This window comes from Cebus imitator, unplaced genomic scaffold (genome assembly GCF_001604975.1).
Source record: "Cebus imitator isolate Cc_AM_T3 unplaced genomic scaffold, Cebus_imitator-1.0 Scaffold320, whole genome shotgun sequence".
In the NCBI taxonomy this organism is placed as follows: Eukaryota; Metazoa; Chordata; class Mammalia; order Primates; family Cebidae; genus Cebus; species Cebus imitator.
In genome coordinates, this window is record NW_016107635.1 from 1418899 (window position 1) to 1439128 (window position 20230).

General features: G+C 40.9%; 1 protein-coding gene across 4 annotated transcripts in view; it reads right to left on the bottom strand.

Moving 5' to 3' along the window:
* ASTN2 (astrotactin 2) overlaps window positions 1-20230 on the bottom strand; it is a 950477-nt gene that overhangs the window by 355510 nt on the left and 574737 nt on the right. For all 4 annotated transcript variants that reach the window (XM_017504318.2, XM_017504317.2, XM_017504316.2 and 1 more), the window contains one exon: window positions 9138-9304. In XM_017504318.2, coding sequence (XP_017359807.1) covers window positions 9138-9304 — 167 coding nt within the window. The remainder of the gene's footprint in view (window positions 1-9137; window positions 9305-20230) is intronic.

Genomic DNA, 20230 nt, shown 5'->3' on the forward strand with positions numbered 1-20230 from the left:
CGCCTCCTGGGTTCAGGCAATTCTCCTGCCTCAGCCTCCTGAGTAGCTGGGATTACAGGCACGCACCACCATGCCCAGCTAATTTTTTGTAGTTTTAGTAGCGACAGGGTTTCACCATGTTGACCAGGATGGTCTCGATCTCTTGATCTCGTGATCCACCTGCCTTGGCCTCCCAAAGTGCTGGGATTACAGGCTTGAGCCACCGCGCCCAGCCCATGAAATTTCTTTTATCTTTTATCTTTCTACAGTTAAGGCCCTAGCTCATTCCTAACATGTTTGTGTTCTTTCTTTGCTTTCTCCTTTTTGTATTTTGTATTTTATTGATGAGCTTCCTTTTTGCTTTTCTATTTAATTTATTTCAGCTTTTATTTGTATTAATTCCTTCCTGCTGTTTTCTTTGACTTTGTTTTATAATTCTTTTTATGGCTGCTTGAGTCAAATGCCTCATTTGTTTATTTTCAATCTTTCTTGCTTCTTAATAAATGCGGCGAAGCTTCTGACTGAGGCTTTGCCCATACCCCATAAGTTTGATATGCTGCCCTCATGCTCCTGCTCATTTCTAACGAGGTGAAAATTTGAGTTTGATTTTTTTCCACAGCCAAGTGTCACTTAGAAGATATTTAGGACTATAGTTCTCAAATAGATTTGTTTGTTTCTCTTTTTTTCTAATATTACTACATTTTTAGTCTGACAATGTAGTTTGTATAATTTCTATGTTGGTGAATTTATTGAGATTCTAAGGGAGTCACAAGTTGAGGTTTCAGAGCTAATTAAACTTGAGTTCAAATATAGGATGTGCCATCTACCAGCTATATCACCTTGATCAAGTCTGCTAATTTCCCTAGGCTTCAGCATCATAATCTATTAAGAAAAATGGCAATACTTATCATGAGACTGATGTGAGAAGTAGAGATAACTTATACAAAGGATGAAATTGTATCTCTCATACAATATTCAGGTAACTCATCAGCGATTATGCTTATTATTGTTATTGTTGTTACTATTTAGTCTATTAGCCCATTTACACATCCTAGGAAGTATAAATTTATTTCCAATGGTTCTCATATCCTAGTCGCTGGCTTCTCTCTAAATTTGATTCCCTCTCTTTCCTGCTTCACAGCACGTAATTGGAAACTTCTAACGTGGCATTCATTGTAAATAAGCTATACATATAATTTGTGTATTTGTACATATGAAATTATTATATAGAAGTTAAATCTATGCATTATTTATGTGTGTGTGGATGTGTGTGTATTTGTCTCTGCATGTGTGTGTGCATACACAGGTATTTGCAAAGCTCAGCCCTGCATTCAGGATCCCACAGTTTAGTGGAATGTTTTTATATATATCACCTGGTTTGCTCCTTTTACTCTGTAATAGGTGGAATAACGGCCTCCTCAAAATGCCCACGTCCTAATCCCGAAACCCTGTGGTTATCTGACATGGCAAAAGAAACTTCAAAGATGTGATTAAGTAAAGGATTTTGAGTTGGGAAGATTATCCTGGATTACCTGGGTGGTCCCAATATCATCACATGGTTCCTCAAAAGAAGGAGATAAGGGTGTTAGTCACAGGAAGAGATGCAACTTGGAAGCAGAGGAGAAAAAGAGGGGAGCAGCGTTAAGGGGACATGACTCAATGAATGCAGACACAGACACCCCCAGCAGCTGGAAAAGGGAAGGAAACAGATCTTCCCCTAAAACCTCCAGCAAGAATGCAGTGCTACCACTGTCTAGATTTTAGGAATATTGACCTTGAGAATTGTAAAGTAAGTGTGTGTTATTTTAGGACACTAAGTTTGTGGTGATTCATTACAGAAGCAAAAGAAAATGCACGACATGTACAGGGAGGTATTGTTTCCACTTTCAGATGGGGATACTGAGGTTTAGAGAATTTGAGTGACTTGTGCATGGACATATGTCTAGTCAATAGTGGTGCTGGGAATTAAACCTAGGAGCTTAAGACGTGTGTGTGTGAATGTGTGTGTGTATGAATTTAAGCATATCACAACTTTGGATTTACAGTGATTTTTCTTTTCCCTGTGGGTGGGAAAAGACTGTGGCTTGCAGGAGAGATTTGGGGAAAAAAAATTCCATCCTCACAAAGGCCAATGATCCTCTGAGTTTTGAAACGGAAGAGTTCTCTCCCCCAAGCCACCTAAGGGCATAGGAAGGTTTATGCTAAGGTCTATCTAGTTGTTGGTTTCTTTTTTTAATTTTATTTTTGTACCATGCCACATAATTATATAGCTTCTTTAGAACATTCTGTCATCTGGGAGTTTTTCCTACAGAAATTCTAGAGTGTAGGCTCACCGGAAACCAGCCAAGATCTACATGAAACTATATTTATACATATGCCAAAATGAAAAATATAAAATCAGTGCAAAGATACACACCGGGCATTTTAGTTGAAGGCAATGAGTGTGTTACTCTTAACACACACATCACTTTATAGAGAATACCACAACTAGATGGGACTTTAGAGAGTGCACCATAAAACCTTATATGTGTTTAGCTAAGAGCATGTTGTTATCCTCATAGCAACATTGTGAGATAGGTACTTTCATTCCAACATTGCTGCTGAGGATCCTGAGGCTTGGGACATCTAAGTTCACTAATCAAGGTCACATGAGCATTTTGGAAAAGCCAGAACCTTGACTTGGATCTTCTTACTCTAAATCCTGTGCTCCTTCCACTTCATCACAAACGACCTCCTCCCATCTGTTTGCTGTTCAAAGAAGAAAACTGAGACCTACAGACAAATGGCGTTGTGTACAAACTCTCAAAGCAAAATATTTCTTTTTCTCAGGTATTTTTTCCTTTATTTATTAATTTATTCCTCAATGGTTTATGGAATCAACAGAATTATTTATCCAAATGTATATCCTAGAAACATTTTTAAAATAAGAAAGGGAATCAAATCCTTAAAAATATTAATTGGCCAAGCACGGTGGCTCAGGCCTGTAATCCCAGCACTTTGGGAGGCTGAGGTAGCCGTATCACCTGAGATCAGCAGTTCGAGGCCAGCCTGGCCAACATGGTGAAACCCCATCTCTACTAAAAATACAGTAAATTAGCCAGGCATGGTGGTGGGTGCCTGTAATCTGAGCTACTTGGGAGGCGAGGCAGGAGAATTTTTGAACCCAGGAGGCAGAGGTTGCAGTGAGCTGAGCACTGCCCAGCCATTGTACTCCAGCCTGGGCAACAGAGCAAGACTCTGTCTCAAAAAGAAAAGAAAAGAAAAGAATGCAGAAAAGTTGTTAAGGGTAAGAATAGCTCAAGGAACTGCATACCAGGTAGGCTTGGACCCATGTTAGGGATAAGTCTAAATATCTTATTAGTAAGGCAAGAAAGAAACAGCTTTCCTAATGCAGACACCTGTGAGAAACTTAACCTTGGGATCATCAGGGCTAGAACCGGAACCTAACGAACTCAACTGCATTAACCCTTCTCACTGATGTCATGGGAGTCTTTTTCACCAAGACCCTCGGTATTGTCCCAACATGAACCAGAATGAAGATTAGAGGAGGTGTTCTCTGAGGGGTCTTTAGTTGCAGGTTTTATTCAAGGGAAAATTTAGAGTTTCTAGAAAAAGAAAGGAAAGGAATTCATAGAAAATAGAATTCCATGGGGAACTCTGGATTAATTATAGAGCAGATTTTATCTAGTCTAAGGCTTTTAACAATTGTAAGAAACACTAGCAGTTTACATAACACTAAGAAAGAAATAAACAAACAAAAAACTCTGTCAAATCATTAAAACTAAGATACCTTCCAACTTCAGAAAATATGGGCACTTTGGAATCAATGAAATGTGTTTCTCCACTGCATGATTTGGGAGAGCCTTGACTATCCCTTGGTTCACTGGGGACCCGTAAGAGGCAATTAGGGAGTGCAGAATTTTCCATGTGGGAAACTCTGAACATTTAGTTTTCATATTTTCGTTTTCTTATTTTTTTAATTTTATTTTTTATTTTTTAACATTTGAGCATCTCATGAAACTAATGTGCCACACAATCCACATTGGCAAATATCTATCCAAACAAATGGATGGACATTACGTGTTTCCATCAATTGTCGGTAAATATTTTTTACACCCGAGTTTCTACAAATGTTTAAAAAGAAGAAAAAACAAGGTTATAATGTTTGGCAAGAACCTGGCATCAAGTATTCTATGTTAACGATTAGAGGTAAAATCCATGTCCTTCAGCCAGAAGTGAAAGGGGTAAGGGCTCAGGCTTTAACCTAAAGGTGGAAACCACAATAAAAGGCGTGCCTGAATGAATTGCCCCACCTCGCACCAACTCCTCCACTTATTACTGATAATCCAAATGAAGACCACAGTCTGTTCTGTAGTTCAGTGTTTTCTACTGTTAGAACAGATTTCAGCTTTGACAATGAAAATAAGTGGCTTCCAGTCACTATGGATATTAAACATGTTTATTTATCTCCTCTCCCTCTTAAAATGACATAAAGAGAATATTAGACAGAGAGGCTAGTGAGGACTATTTGAGGCTGGATGTGTTCTTTGAGCCATTGTGTTTTTAGGTCACTTTCATTTAAATTGGAAGCAAGAATGTTGGGATATCTCAAGCTCCTACCCCATTTTTACCTCCTGACTGGCTGTGAGCACCCCCACCCTGGGAGCCTCTGTTTCCTCCTCTAAATGACCTGAAAAATACTGAAAGTTCAAAAATGTTGATGAAATGGCTCACTATCTCTTGAATATATGAGAAATAACTCTCTTCGCAAATACTGCCAGAAAAAAGATGTATACCTCCTGAAAACAAAACAAAACAAAACAAAGAAAGCTACAACTTTGCTTTTCTCATACAAGGACAACTATATAATCCACAATGTATATTTTTTTCTCTCTGTTTACTTCAGTTGCCAAGAAGCACAAAGCTAAATTTATCTCATGTTGAGTGACTCTTTAATTTAGAGCTTCTGAAACCATTTTCTCTTCCCTCCTTAAAAAGGCCCTGATCGTTCCTATCTTTATATGAGTAGCTTTTTAAAAATATATTGTTTTTATATGAATAAAATAAGTGCTCTTGGAAGTGTGCATGGTAGACACTGTAAACACACACACACAAATAAAACAAACTTTGTTGCTAGGTAACTTGCCAAGGTCTTCATAGGAGGTGATGTCCTCTCACCTACAAGACTGATTCTAAGGGCTTATTCTGCAGGCTTTAGCTTAGTATCCAATGACCTTCTTAACCTATCTTGAATTCACCTACTTCTGTTTATCATTATGGAACTTACGCTCTGTCAACATCAATCAGGACCCAGTGAGGCTTAGGCACCTCTTTGCCCCTGCTGAACAAGAATTTGTACTCAATGCTTATTTGCATCTAATCAAAGACCAGGCACAGAGTAGGCACAACAAATCTTAGGTGGATGAATTCTTTAATTCAATCACTATGCTTCTAAATAAGGCTTTGGGCAAGCAGTGGGAATGGCAATGCAAACACACAGGTGTCTAGGGCCTAGTCCCTGCTCATGAGGAGTTCACAGTGTCACAGGTACAGACAGGAATGCAGGTAAATCAACCAAGTTATAGGGCTATCACCGGGAGAGCCATGGGGGCTGTGCAGCCCCAGAGAATGGATGCTTCACTCAGTTTTGGATAACTTAAGCTGATGAGAGGCTGACAATCAGGGAAGCCAGCCAGAGGCCCAGTCTGCAAGAAATGTCAAGATTTCACCAGGATAAATTAGAATTTGAGACAAAATGTAAATGTCCCTCTCCCTTGTAAGTAGAAGTGAAATAATAATAATAAAAATTTAAAAACAGACAAGGAAAAATGTCCTTTCTATATAGGCCCCAACCCCATGTGACATTGGGCCAACATTTATATAGTGTCCATTTGAAAGGATGGGTATTATTACCCTGTTCCAAGATGACTGCATATATCACTCCTGATCCCTCTTAGGGCTCAGAGAAGACTTGTTCAAAAAGTGATGCCTGAATTGAGACTTGGAGATGAAAGCTGAAGGGCCAGGGACAAATGGGTCAGTAGAGCTATGGAGGGGAAGGAGAGAGGCTACAGTGGGAACAATGTCAAAACTCCAGAAACTGAAACCAGGAGGCCTAACCTAGAAAGAGGAACCTAACTGGAAACACAACTGGAAAAGTCAGACTGGAAATTTCTTTAGCCTTGTTAATGAAGAAATTTCACTTAACAATTATTAATTGAAAACCTACTATGTGTTAGGCACTGTTTTAGGCGCTGGAGACAAAGTAGTAAACAAGTCATAAAATCCAGTAATAACATAATTAAATGAGATGGTTTTATACTTATTAGACTAATTATAACTATGATTTACTGAGTGCTTAACTATGACAGCTCCTGTGCATGTATAATTTCATTTAATCTTCACAATGGTGCTACAATCACTTCTAATTCTACATAGAAGAGCAGAGGCTCAGAGAAATTGAGTGACTTGCTGGATGTGGCCAGACAGGCCAGCAATGATATCAGATCTGTCCTGACCGAGCCTAGAACCACAATACCTAAGTTTCTATCTTGACAACATCACTTACAAAATATCTGACCTTGGACAGTTACTGAGCCACTCTATGCTTTTTCAAAAAACATAAAATAGGAATCATAATAGTACATCCTTTGTAGAGTTGTTATGAGAATTGAAAGAACTAATGTACCCAAAGCACTTAGAACAGTCATGATATGTAGAAAGTGCTTAGTAATGGTTAGCTGTTATTATTAACCTGGTTGCAAAAAGATTTATTAAACTTTCTCCTATCCAGAACACTCTTAGGAAGGTCCTAGAGCTTTGAGCAAGTTGGAAATGTCCCCCTGAGCATGAGTTAATTTTGTTTTCCCTGCTTAATTCAATAGCATCCCACTTCTCTCTGGACCATATCTATCGCAAGTACCTGCTAATAGCTTTCATTGTTTACAGTGCTTCTAACAAGTGTGGTAGCTTCTCATTTGCATTTCTAATAGACAGTTTCCAAATCCTGTTGAAACTGCAGTTGGCTTTAGGATCCCTGGGTTTTACTTTATTTTTTGTCCTGTTTGTTACCATTTGGACGGATTTTAGCAGCTCACAACACACTCTCACCCATTCATTCTTCTTTCAGACTTTCACAGTCCTTCCACAAGATATTAATAGGTTAGTCCTGTCTAGTGCATCAGGTCACTAGCAAATGTTATTAGAATCATTTAAGTTAATTTATTTAACAAACACATAAAGTGCTTACTCTGGGCAGGACATTGTTCCAAAGCATGTCACAAATATTAATGTAAATGGTAATATATTTAGCCCTTATAACATCTCTATAGATCGATACAACTTATCCCTATTTTACAGGTGAGAAAACCAAGGCACAGAGATGGTAATTAACTTGTTCAAGGTCACACAGCAAGTAGGTATTGAGCCTCATCACTAGTCATATGACCCTGGGCATGTTTCTTAGCCTTCAGAGGGTAACAAATGTGAAATGCTTTGCATTCTTCACAACTAACATTATATTAAGGTTGCTATTAAAATTTTACAGGTGAGAAAACAGAAGGTCAGGGGTCCTGAAAGGCTTTCTTTATGCCTAAGAGAGAGCGGTAGAGCTAGGATTAGAATTCGTGGCTTTTGAATCCGTGGTTCCCTGTAGTGTGCTGTGGATGGAAGGTGGTAATAGTTTCCGATATCAAAATCCATTATTGCTGCTCCTGCTGCTGTTACTCTTGTTATTTGCCATGGAAGAACACCCCTCACCCCACCCCAAACACACAGAGAGAAAAACAACAGTGACAAGAACATGGCTGATTCTGTATGCAGCCTGCAGATCTAAAGCCATGCATAATTTACTCAACACTGCCCTGCAGCCACTTAAGCTGAGGAGAGACCGCTATAAATTCAGGTCTGCATATCCTAATTTATTTCTTATTTATTTTACTGATACATATCTAGGGCCACCAGTGAGCTGCTTCTACACCTGCACAAAGGCACCTACAGCCCTAAGGGCAACTAGGGCAGGAAAGGAGACCCTGAAATAAGCCCTTGAAGAAAAACTGTACTCTATGCACTAGAATCATGCAAGTTAAATTAATTTTTTCTGGTAAACTAGGATTAAATCCATGCCCACGCTCACCCCCTATTTGTGAAACACAGGGCTAAAAAGGTTGTCGAATAATCCTGTTCTGCTTTTCTGTCTTAGCAAACAGAGCATTGAACGTATTTCTCCCACGAGTATGAGATTATTTTTCTGAGTCACAGAATGTCAAAAGATGAGCAAGTACTCTAACACTAAGACATAATCAGAAAGAAAATGAAGAGGAGAAGAAAAAAGTCTGTTTTCTTGAGTGATTACTGAGGACCAAATGCTATGCAAAGTGCTGTCAAAGGCAGAGGTAACTGCCATTGCAGTCTTCAAATGAAAGCAAGGTAAATTGGAAGAAACATCAGCCATCCTTCCAAAAAGATCTCTTTTCACAGATGGTCAAACCATGGCCCAGAGAGAGAATAGGACTTGTCGGAGGTCAGTCAGCAAGTTGGTCCCAGAGTGTTCCTCTTTCAGCCTTATATTTATTTCAAAACTCAGTTTGAGTCCTTCGAGAGCCAGAGCTGTCCTGCAAGCTTTACTGCATTGTTTCCTCCGCCCCTCCCCTCCTCCAGTTAATTGTCCTTACAGATATGGACACCAGGGCACAGAAAGGCTGAACACTACAATCATATTGCTAACTTCCTGCTGAAACCAAGTCTGAAGCCTGGGCTTAGCCTGTGCTTCCGTGCACCGCACCTGAAGCCTTTGTGAACATCTCCAAGATGTCTGCTTTTGTCTCCAAACTGCACTGACCAGGTCCATATGGGCAGATGCAGAAGGCCAGGAGGCCTCAGCACGAAAAGGCTCCCGACTCTAGGGTGAGGCCTCGGCATGGGTTCTCTTTATTATATTTATTAACCCGATATTTATTTTTCTCATTTCTTTCTTTTTTAACCCACCCAACAAAAGGTTATACTTTCAGCTTTGGGAGAGGACTGAATCAGGAGAGGCAGAAAGGCCATTTCATTGAAGGTCAAGGTTCAGCCTTGCTGGGCTGTAGTGTCTGACCATTTTCCCATGCATCCCTCACTCCTATAAATGGAGCACCTGGGCCTTGGGGATAGAGACTCACCCGCAGAACATGAAGATGGTGCTTGAAGTGGCATCGTAGGGCAGAGGCAGCGTCTGTTGTAGGCACAGCTGCTCGCAGCCGCCATTAAAACCATCAGAGCAGTCAATTCCTTTGGAGTGATCGTAGCAGCCGGAGCCATCCTTCATGGGTTTCAGCTCCTCGGGGCACTGCTCAGAGAGAGGGCAACAGGGTGGTTATGGCTTGGGAGGTTGTGGGCCCCATCACGCCCCCTCCCCCCTCCTGGAAGAGACATGTGTCGGGTACCGACAGAGAGGTATTCGTCTCCTTTGGTCAACTAATAGCTGTGTGACAAGTTCCACACATCCCTTTACTTCTCTGAACCTCGGTGTGCCCACCTGTAAAATGGGACTTTTGTGACTACCTGCTTATGGCATTGTGAGAATGAAGGATGATAAAGTCAGCAAAGCGTGGAGAACACTGGCTCACGTGGCAACGGTGCAGCAATGTTAGCTGCTATTAACACTGACGTTGCTGGGGCCCTCTTCATGATTGCTTCTATTGCTACTACCCTACAGGGTCTGCTGCTAGAAAGGTCACATAGGGAGGCTGCCAGTCCTATATTTAAAAGCCTCTACCAGGATAAGTTTAATTTTCAGCTTTTCCCCTTCTCACTATGTGACCCAGAGAAGTGACTTGCTATCTCTGAGCCTCAATGATCTCATCTAATCAATGGACACAGCATCTACAACTGCAGATTTGTTGCAAAGCTAAAGTTGGATCATGAGGGCACATACCTTCCTTCGGAATTCGGTACATAATTTGGTACTCAAAAAATGTGAATTACTTTCCTTGCTGTCTTGAATATGTCTCTTCTTCTCCACCCTTGTCCCCAGAGCCCTAAGTGAGATTCTTACATACTCACTACACCACGGAAAGGGCTCCTAACCAGTCTGCCGGACTCCAGTCAGGCCTTCTCAAAACCAGCCTCCAAATGGCCAACAGAGTGGTATTTCTACACAGCATCACTCCCCAGCCTAAATAAGTAAATGAATCTTAAAACAAGTTAATCTGCCTTAAAATGATAATCAAGGTCCTCCCTTTTCAGCGAACTTCAAGTGCTCTGCTTGGCCATATGCATAGCCCTTCCCATAGCCCTCTGGTCCCTAAGTAAACCCCAAGGAGTCCAACCTTCAATGGCCTCAGCTAGAATGCTCTTGTCAGTGTGTCTGGCACCTGCTATGTGCTCCTTCAGTGGAAAATCATATACTGTGGAGACAGTTGGCTATTGATTTAATTTAGTTTTCCGTCATTTGATGAGGCTGAGCTCATCTTCTCCATCCGAGCTGATGGAGAAGTGGTTTCAACACTCCTGACTTCAGAAGAGGAAATGAGGCACTAGGTTTTTATTTCAGTCCTCCTGCTGGCATTTCTTGTCCACAAAGATTAACACCCAGAGCCCAGCCTTCCTCATCCATCACTGGACATCACTGATTAAAATGCCTTCCCACCGTGCCCCCACTACCAGCCAATTCCCTGCTCCCCTCCCCATACCGTCGTCCTAAACAACACCAATAATAAAACATACACACAAAAATTAATTTACAAAAGCCACAATAACAAAAAAAGGTCAGCTCTCTTGGAAATTAAATTTTGCCTGAGAAGAATTTGTAATTACAAATGCATGACAGAGTTCTTCAAGACATTTGAGACGGGCACCAGGAAGAGTGACGGAGAAACTAGGTTATAAATGGCCTTTGTCAAGCTGCAGAAAGGTCATAAAACTGCTGCATTTTGTGCTTAAAAAGAAAAATCAATTTTCCATGTGAGTGAAGTGCTGTACATATTAATACAAGCTCAGAGGAAGCCCCTGTTTGTCTCTGAAAATTCACTGTCAGATAGGAGGGCACCTGGTCACAGGGTCATTTGGAGTCTTGTGGGTACTGGGGCCTGGCTTCAGTCTGTTTGTAGACTCATGGAGGGTGCTAAAAAGAATGACTGACCTTCTTACCAGGTAACAGGAGACAGCTAGGCAGGGTATGAGTCTCAGTTCTCCCATCTCCCACTGTTCTCTACCACATTTGTTTTTCAAATGTGTTCACTAAACTCCAGATTTTATCTAAGCGCTTTACCTGCTTTAACTTATTTACCCCTATAGCAAATACATGAGGTAGCGTGGTAGGCTGATGATGGATTCCAAAGACATGTCCCTGTCCTAAACCCTAGAACTTGGAATCTGTGAATGTGACTTTCTGTGGTCAAGGTTATGCAGATGTGGTTGTGTCAAAACTCTTGGGGACACCCTCCTGGGTTTTCCAGGTTGGCCTAAATGCCGTCGCAAATGTTCTCATGATAGAGAGGCTGAAAGAAATTACACACACCGAGGAGAAGGCAATGTGGGGGTGGAACAGAGATTGGTGCGATGTGGCCACAAACAATGCTGTGGCCACCACAACCTGAAAGAGACCAGACAGATTCTCCACTAGAGCCTCTAGCAGAAGCACCACCAGAAATCAATCAAATCAAACCACCAGCATCTTGATTTTGGATTTCTGGCCTCCAGCACTGGGAGATAATACATTTCTTAATAATTATCTTTTTATTTTTTTTTTGAGATGAAGTTTCACTCTTGTTGCCCAGGCTAGAGTGCAATGGTGCAATCTTGGCTCACTGTAATCTCTGCCTCCTGGGTTCAAGCGATTCTCCTGCCTGAGCCTCCCAAGTAGCTGGGATTACAGGCATGCACCACCATGCCCGGCTAATTTTGTGATTTTAGTAGAGATGGGGTTTTTCCATGTTGGTCAGGCTGGTCTCAAACTCCTGACCTCAAGTGATGCCCCCGCCTTGGCCTCCCAAAATGCTGGGATTACAGGCATGAGCCACCGCTCCTGGCCTCTTATTATTTTAAACTACCTAGTTTGTGGCAATTTCTTGCAGCAGACAAGGTAGGTGCTGTTATGATTCCCATTTTGCAGAGGAGGAAGCAGAGGAGAGGGTTATACAATTTGGTGGTGACAGAGGCAGGGCTTCTCAGATTTCCCAACTCTGTTGCTATTAACTGCCTAATGGGCAAGCCACTTCACTGCCCTGTCATTTACTGACTGACTGACATCTAGTTTTTTTGTTTGTTTGTTTTTTGGGGTTTATTTTATTTTATTTATTTTTAAAGATGGGGTTTCACCATGTTGGTCAGTCTGGTCTCAAACTCCCGGCCTTACGTGATCCGTCCACCTCAGTCTCCCAAAGTGCTGGGATTATAGGAGTGAGCCACTGCGCCTGCCTGTCATCTAATTTTAAGAGATCCTGTCATTTACTGACTGACATCTAGTTTTAAGAGAGTCTGTCATTTACTGATTGACTGACATCTAGTTTTAAGAAGTCCTGTCATTTACTGATTGACTGACATCTAGTTTTAAGAGAGCCTGTCATTTACTGACTGACATCTAGTTTTAAGAAGTCCTGTCATTTACTGACTGACTGACATCTAGTTTTAGGAAGTTGAAACATGGCAGGCCTTAGAGCTGATCTAACTTCCTTACTTTAGAACTGAGACCCAGAAAATTAAGGGCCATCACCCCAGATTCCTCAGCACATGAGTGGAGAATGTAAATCCAGGATTCCCCTGTCCCAGCTTGGTGTTCTCTGTCCACTACACTCACTTCCATTTAGGTTAAAGCATTTTGCAAACTTATAGATCCTATAGTCTCTCTCCCCAAGATGATTTGCTGATGGAAAACTGAGGATCAGGAAGGTGAGGGATCTTGACCAACATCACACAGCGAATTAAAGGAAGATTTGAATCATGCATGTGGAAAAGGCTTTCTAAGTACATGAAGTGGGTTTACCAGTTACCATCATATGATCATTCCTTCCTGTATCATGGACTTCATGCCTTGTGCTTTTGAGGATAAGTAGGGGCAGGTGAGATCTAGCCATCATTTGAGATGACTTGTATATTATTAATATTTCAATTAGTTCATTGATTATTATCTTTCCTTCACCAAAATGTATATGTTATAATAGTGTGGACCATGTTGGTGGTCCTAAGCCATCGAGCACAGAGTTGGTACTTGTTATTTGCTGAATGAATTGGTGGGGTGCCAGAAAGGACACTTAGTGTGTCTGTGTATTAAATTCGGATCTGAATCCACACTGATTTCTGTAAGTTGTATAACCTTCAGGCAGTGACATAAAGTCGCCTATCTTCACATGATCACTGTGATGGGTAAATAGCATGATAGCCAGCTTCATATATGGTCCCCAATGATTCTTGCCTTCTGGTGTTAATACTTGTGTAGACTCCTCCTACACTGCACCAGGATTGGTCTATGTGGCCAATAGTATATAGCAGAGGAGGTGGTATGTTGTTCTAAGGGTAGATCATAAGAGAGATCTTTCTCTCCCTCTGTCTATCTTGTCCTCTCATCATTTACTCTAGTGGAAGCAAGCTGCCATGTTTTCAGCAGCCCTATGGAGAGTCTCATGTGGCAAGGAAGTAAAGCCTCCGGCCAACAGCCAGTAAGGCTAGGGCCTGCCAGCAAAAGATGAGAGAGGCTGCAAATAAATTATCTAGCCCCAATCAAGCCTATTCAGATATTGGCAACCCAGCTGACATTCTGACTGCAACTTTGTAGGGGTGGGCCAGGACCACACATCTAAGCTGCTCTTGAATTTCTGACCCTTGAAAACTGTGTGGGATAATAAATACTTTGTGTTTTAAGTGACTTGATTTTTGAGATAATTTGTGACACAGCAAGAGCTAACTAATACAGTGAGATAAATGTATGCAGTACTTAGCACAGTGGTCAGCAAATAGTTCTGCTGTTATAGGTATTTGTAAAAGGCTTAGAATCTGGTTTGAAAGATAAATATACACATCCGTCAGAGAACTAGTTAGTTATAGAACAAACATAAAGAAGTATGGTAAAATTTGTTGGGGAAAATAAAATCTCTGCAGATGGGAGTGACTAGGGAATATTGAAATAGGGAGGCTTTAGTCTTTTCTCCTCCGTTAGAAAAGAGACACCTGATGTACTAGAAGAGCAAGACTAGAATTCATTACCAGGCACTGTCGCTCACTTGCCTTGTGAACTTGGACAAGTTCTTGAAGCTGTTTGGGACTCAGTTTCCTTTCCATAAATGGAGGAGCCAACTTGGAGACAGGAATATGAGGACTAAAGTCAGGACTGAATTCCAATGAAAGATTTGTGACACTGAGCATACCGGCAGGCTGCTTTACCTCAGAGACAGCCTCAGGTTCCTCATCTGTAAAATGCAAATGTCTCTCTTGGAGGCACTTCTGAAGACTGTATGAGAAAACATATATCTGGCTTCTAACCTGGCACATAATAGACAGTTAATAAATAAAGAACAAATGATAAATTAACCAAAATCCCAAAAGAAAACCCATCTTAGTTGGGAGGAATCATGATATCTAGCTAAATGCAAGCAGTATGTGCCCCCTCCACGGAGAGGAACCAGAATAGTAAGTACCTATACACATTTCAAACAGATCATCTAGAAGAGAATGCTAGGATTCATCAAAGAAGAAATGAGAAGCACCAGGAGTAAGTAAGCAGAGACTTTGAGGCAGCTTGTCCAGTCAGAAACCAACTGAGAGCTGGAAAGGGCTCCCGGATGTGGGGAAACAATTGGAGAGAAAGCCCCAGAGCTCCAAAATGGGGTTTCACGCCTTGGCTGTGGGAGAAACCCTCAACATATTGGGGCCTTTGGCCTGACATACAAAGTGCCTAAAGGTTGCATAAAAACGTTGCTACAAGGGAAGAGATGCCAGATGTAGGTGATGGGGAGGAAGGCAGCAAATCACACTGCCACGTGTGTACCTATGCAACAATCCTGCATGTTCTTCACATGTACCCCCAAACCTAAAATGCAATAAAACAAATAGATGAAAAAACAAAAACAAAAACAACAAAAAAAACGTTGCTACAGAATGAGAACTCGCATAAAATCCCACAGGCATCTGAACCTGGAGTAGACACAGCTGGGCACCAGTTTGAGAGCCAAGATACTGGGGATCTGCAGACATGGCGGTTGCTGCACCATTGTAAGGAGGCAGAGGGAAGACGGGGTGCTCCACACACCCCTGGGAAGCTCCCTGCTGCCCTGCTGCAGGCTGCTATTGAGACTGAGACATGAATGGACCGTACTTCCCATGGCTTCTTAACCACATTGCTTGCCTGGGATGGACTCTGCCTTCTCCGGTATCAGGCCCAAAGCTCCATTTTGAAAGTTCAATGCTGAGCTGCATTCTACCACTGGCGTGAGTTTGGGTTATGTGGTTGCAGCTACCACCCAGCCAAGGAGGGACAGGGAGACCAGGCTATCCTATGCCCTGCAAGGGGCTGCTGTGAGACCAAGACTCAAGTGGTACACACCACAGCATTTTGCCCATGCGGCTCACTTGAGAAGGAACCCATCCCTTCTGGACACAAGTTCACAGCTGACACCATTCTGAGCCTTTAATGCTGGACTATGCCCCACCCTTGGGGCTGAGTTTAAGGTAGCATGGCTGCAGCCACCAGCCTGCTGGGAGAGGAAGAGGGTAGATCACATTCTCCTAAGCACACTCAGGACAATACACACTACCCTGCTATGGGTGGTTGTAAGACTGGGAACTAGTCCGCCTAACCCATCACAGCTCCCAAAAGACCAACACGGGTTGCTTGGGTCCTACTGGCTTTCTCGACCACCACTACTGCCATCAGACACACTATACCAGCTTCCCAGGGACCCAAAATCTACCCACACATCGGGCCCACTGCTCCCATTATTGGCTCCCAAGCAAGCCAGCTGATGGCCCATGAATCAGCCCTCAAAAACCTACTAACATTGAAGCCAGTGTAAGCTACTTTGGGGCCTAAAAATAGGCACACACACACCCCACTGCTGCCACCATCAGGCGATGAAGACTGGCTTACTTTGTGTTCAAGGTCCCAGCTTAACTTCACCACAACCTCTGCTAACAACTGCATGATAATGAAAACACAGTATCTCAAAATGTGTATTGTACAGCAAAATCTGTGCTAAGAGGAAAGTTTATAGCATTAAATTCTTATGTCAAAAGATTATCACAAATTAACAACCTAATATCACACCTGAAAGAACTAGAAATCCACCGGGCATGGTGGCTCATGTTTGTAAGCCCAGCACTTTGGGAGGTCGAGGCAGGTGGATCACGAGGTCAAGAGATTGAGACCATTCTGGCCAGCATGGTGAAACATGGTCTTTACTAAAAATACAAAGATTAGCTGGGCATGGTGGCACATGCCAGTAGTCCCAGCAACTCAGGAGGCTGAGGCAGGAGAATCGCTTGCACCTGGGAGGCAGAGGTTGCAATGAGGCAAGATTACACTGTGCCACTGTACTCCAGCCAGGTGAAAGAGTGAGACAAAAAAAAAAAAAGAACTAGAAATATAAGAACAAACCACATCCAAAGTAAGCAGGGGAAAAGATATAACAGATCAGAGAAGAAATGAAATAGACCCAAAAAACAACGCAAATCATCAATGAAATGAAAAAAATGATTCTTTGAAAGTATAAACAAAATTGATAAGCCACTAGCCAAAAAAGAGAGAAAACTAAAATAAATATAATCAGAACTATAAAAAGAGACACTACAACTGATGCCACAGAAATACAAAAGATCATCAGAGACTATTATGAAGAACTCTATGTTCACAAGAAAAAAAAAAGGATATATTCCTGACAACACAAAAAACCTATGGAGATGGAACCAGAAAAAAACAGAACTCTGAACAGGCCAATAATGAGTAGTGAGATTGAATCAAAAATAATAATAATAAATCTCTCAACAACAACACAAAAAGTCAAGGACCAGATGAATTCACAACCGACTTCTACCAAACATCCAAAGAGAATTAATACCAATCTTCCTGAAACAATTCCCAAAAAATGAGGAGGAGGAAATTCTCTTACTCATTCTATGAGGCCATATTACCCTGATACCAAAACCATGCAAGGAAATAAAAACAATAAAAAAGAAAACTACACACTAATATCCCTGATGAATATAGATGTTAGTATTTTGCTTAACAAAATACTAGCAAATCGAATCCAACAGTATATCAGAACGATACTACACCATGATCAGGTGGAATTTATCTCTGTGATGTAATGAAGATTCAACTACATAAATCAATAAACATATTGATTTCTGAAACATTTCTGTTTATAATACATCACGTAAACAGAATTCAGGACAAAAGCCATATGATAATCTCCATAGATGCAGAAAAAGCATTCACAAAATTCAACATCCTTTAATGATAAAAAAAAAAAATCCTCAACAGAGTAAGCGTAGAAGATACACACCTCAACATAGTAAAGGCCATGACCTACAGCCAATATCTTATTGGGGAAAAGTTGAAAGCAACCCCTCTAAGAACTAGAACAAGACAAAGATGTCCCCTTTCACCACTCTTTTTCAATGTAACACTGGAAGTCCTCACCAGAGAAATCAGGACAGAGAGAAAATAAAAGTTATCCAAGTTGGAAAAGAAGAAGTCAAATTATCCCTGTTTGCTGATAGTATTGTCTTATATCTAAAAAAAACTCTAGAGACTCTATCAAGTTTAACAAAATGAAGAAATCAGTAACATTTCCATACACCAATACCAATCTAGCTGAGAATAAAATTAAGAAAGCAATCCATTTATAATTAGCTATAAAAATAAAATACCCAAGAATGTATCTAACAAGGAGATGAAAGGTCTCTATAAAAATTATAACACTGATGAAATAAATTATAGATAACATAAATACATGGAGAAATATCCCATGCTCATGGATTGGATACTCTATATTGGTAAAGGGATTATATTGCCCAAAGCAATCAACAGATTCAATGTAATCCCTATCAAATCACCAACATCATTTTTCAAAGCATTAGAAAAAAATCCTAAAATTTATGTGGAACTACAAGGGAACCCAAATAAAGCAATGTCAAGCAAAATGAACGAAGCTAGAAACATCACATTATCTGACTTCAAATTATAGTACAAGGTGTAGTAACCACAAAACCACGGTATTGGTATAAAAGAAATAGGCACATAGTTCAGTAGAAGAGAATGAAGAACCCAGAAATAAAGCCACATACCTATAACCAAATGATAGTTGACAAAGTCAACAAAAATATATGCTGGTGTAATGATACCCCAGTTGTATTAGTTCATTATCACACTGCTATAAAGAAATACTTGAGACTGGGTAATTTATAAATAAAAGAGGTTTAATTGGCTCATGGTTACAGAGGCTGTACAGGAAGCATGGCTGTGGAGGTCTCAGGAAACTTAAAATCCTGCAGGAAGGTGAAGAGGTAAGAGGCACATCTTCACATGGCTGGAGAAGGAGGAAGAGAGCAAAATGAGAGATGTTGTTCACTTTCAAACAACCAGATCTCGTGAGAACTCACAATCTCGAGAACAGCAACGGGAAAATCTGGCCCCATAATACAATCACCTCCTACCAAGCCCCTCCTCCAATATTGGGGATTACAATTCCACATAAAATTTGGGTGGGAACACAAGTCCAAGTCATATCATTAGTCAATAAATGGTACTGAAAAAATGAATAGCCATGTGCAGAAGAATGAAAATTGACTCATATTTCTTCCCATATATATATATATTTTTTTTAAAACTCAAAATGGATTAATACCTGAAACCATAAAAATCCTAGAAGAAAACCTAGAAAACATCATTCTAGACATTAGCCTTAGGAAAGAATTTGTGACTAAGTTCTCAGATCTAACTAAACTAAAGAGCTTCTACATAGCAAAATAAATTATCAACAGAGTGAACAGACAACCTACAGAATAGGAGAAAATATTTGCAAATTGTGCGCCCGATGAAGGTCAAATATCCAGAATCTGTAAGGAACTTAAAGAATTCAACAAGCAAAAACAAATAACCCTATTAAAAAGTGGGCAAAAGACAAGCAGACACTTCTCAAAAGAAGACATACAAGTGGCCAACAAAAATATGAAAAAGTGTTCCACATCACTAATCAGCTGAGAGATGCAAATCCAAACCACAGTGAGATACCACCACACACCAGTCAGAATGGCTATTATTAAAAAGCCAAAAAACAACAAATGCTGGTGAGGCTGTGGAGAAAAGGGAACACTTACAAACTGTTGGTGGAAATGTGAATTAGTACCACCTCTATAGAAAATAGTATGGAGATTTTTCAGAAAACTAAAAACAGAACTACCATTCAATCCAGCAATCCCACTATTGGGTATAAACTCAGAGAAAGAAATCATTTTATCAGGCTGGTGGAGGTGGCTCGTGCCTGTAATCCCAGCATTTTGGGAGGCCTAGGCGTGTGGATCACTTGAGGCCAGGAGTTTGAGACCAGCCTGGCCAACATGGTAAAACCCTGTTTCAACAAAAATTAGCCAGGCGTGGTGGTGCCTGCCTGTACTTCCAGCTAGTTGGGAGGTTGAGGTGGGATAATCCCTTGAACCTGGGAGGCAGAGGTTTCAGTGAGCCAAGATCGCGCCACTGCACTTCAGCCTGGTTGACAAAGTGAGACCCTGTTTTAAAAAACAACAACAAAAAAGAAAGATATTGGCTCTCATGTGTTTATTGAAACAATAATAACATAGGGGTGCTATTTCACCATAGCTTAAATATGGAATTAACTTGACTCTCTATCAAGAATTGATTAAATAAAGAAAATGTGGTATACACACCTGCCCCTCCCTTGTTCCCACCCACATGCAGACACACCATGGAATACTACTCCAGCATAAAACAGAATGAAAACATGTCTTTTGCAGCAACATGGAAAGAGCTGGAGGCCGTTATCGTAAGTAAAATAATTCAGAAACAGAAAGTCAAATGTGACATGTTCTCACTTATAAGTGGGAGCTAAACAGTGGGTATACCTGCACATACAGAGTGCAATGATAGACACTGGAGACTAAAAAAGGGAGATGGAAGCATGAGAGGCGTGTGAGGGTTGACAAAATACTGATTGGGTACAATAAAAGTTCAGACTTCGCCACTACACAATGTATGCATGAAAGAAACCTGCTTGTACCCCCTAAATACATAAAAAACATAAGTAAATAAATCAAGGTAATTTAA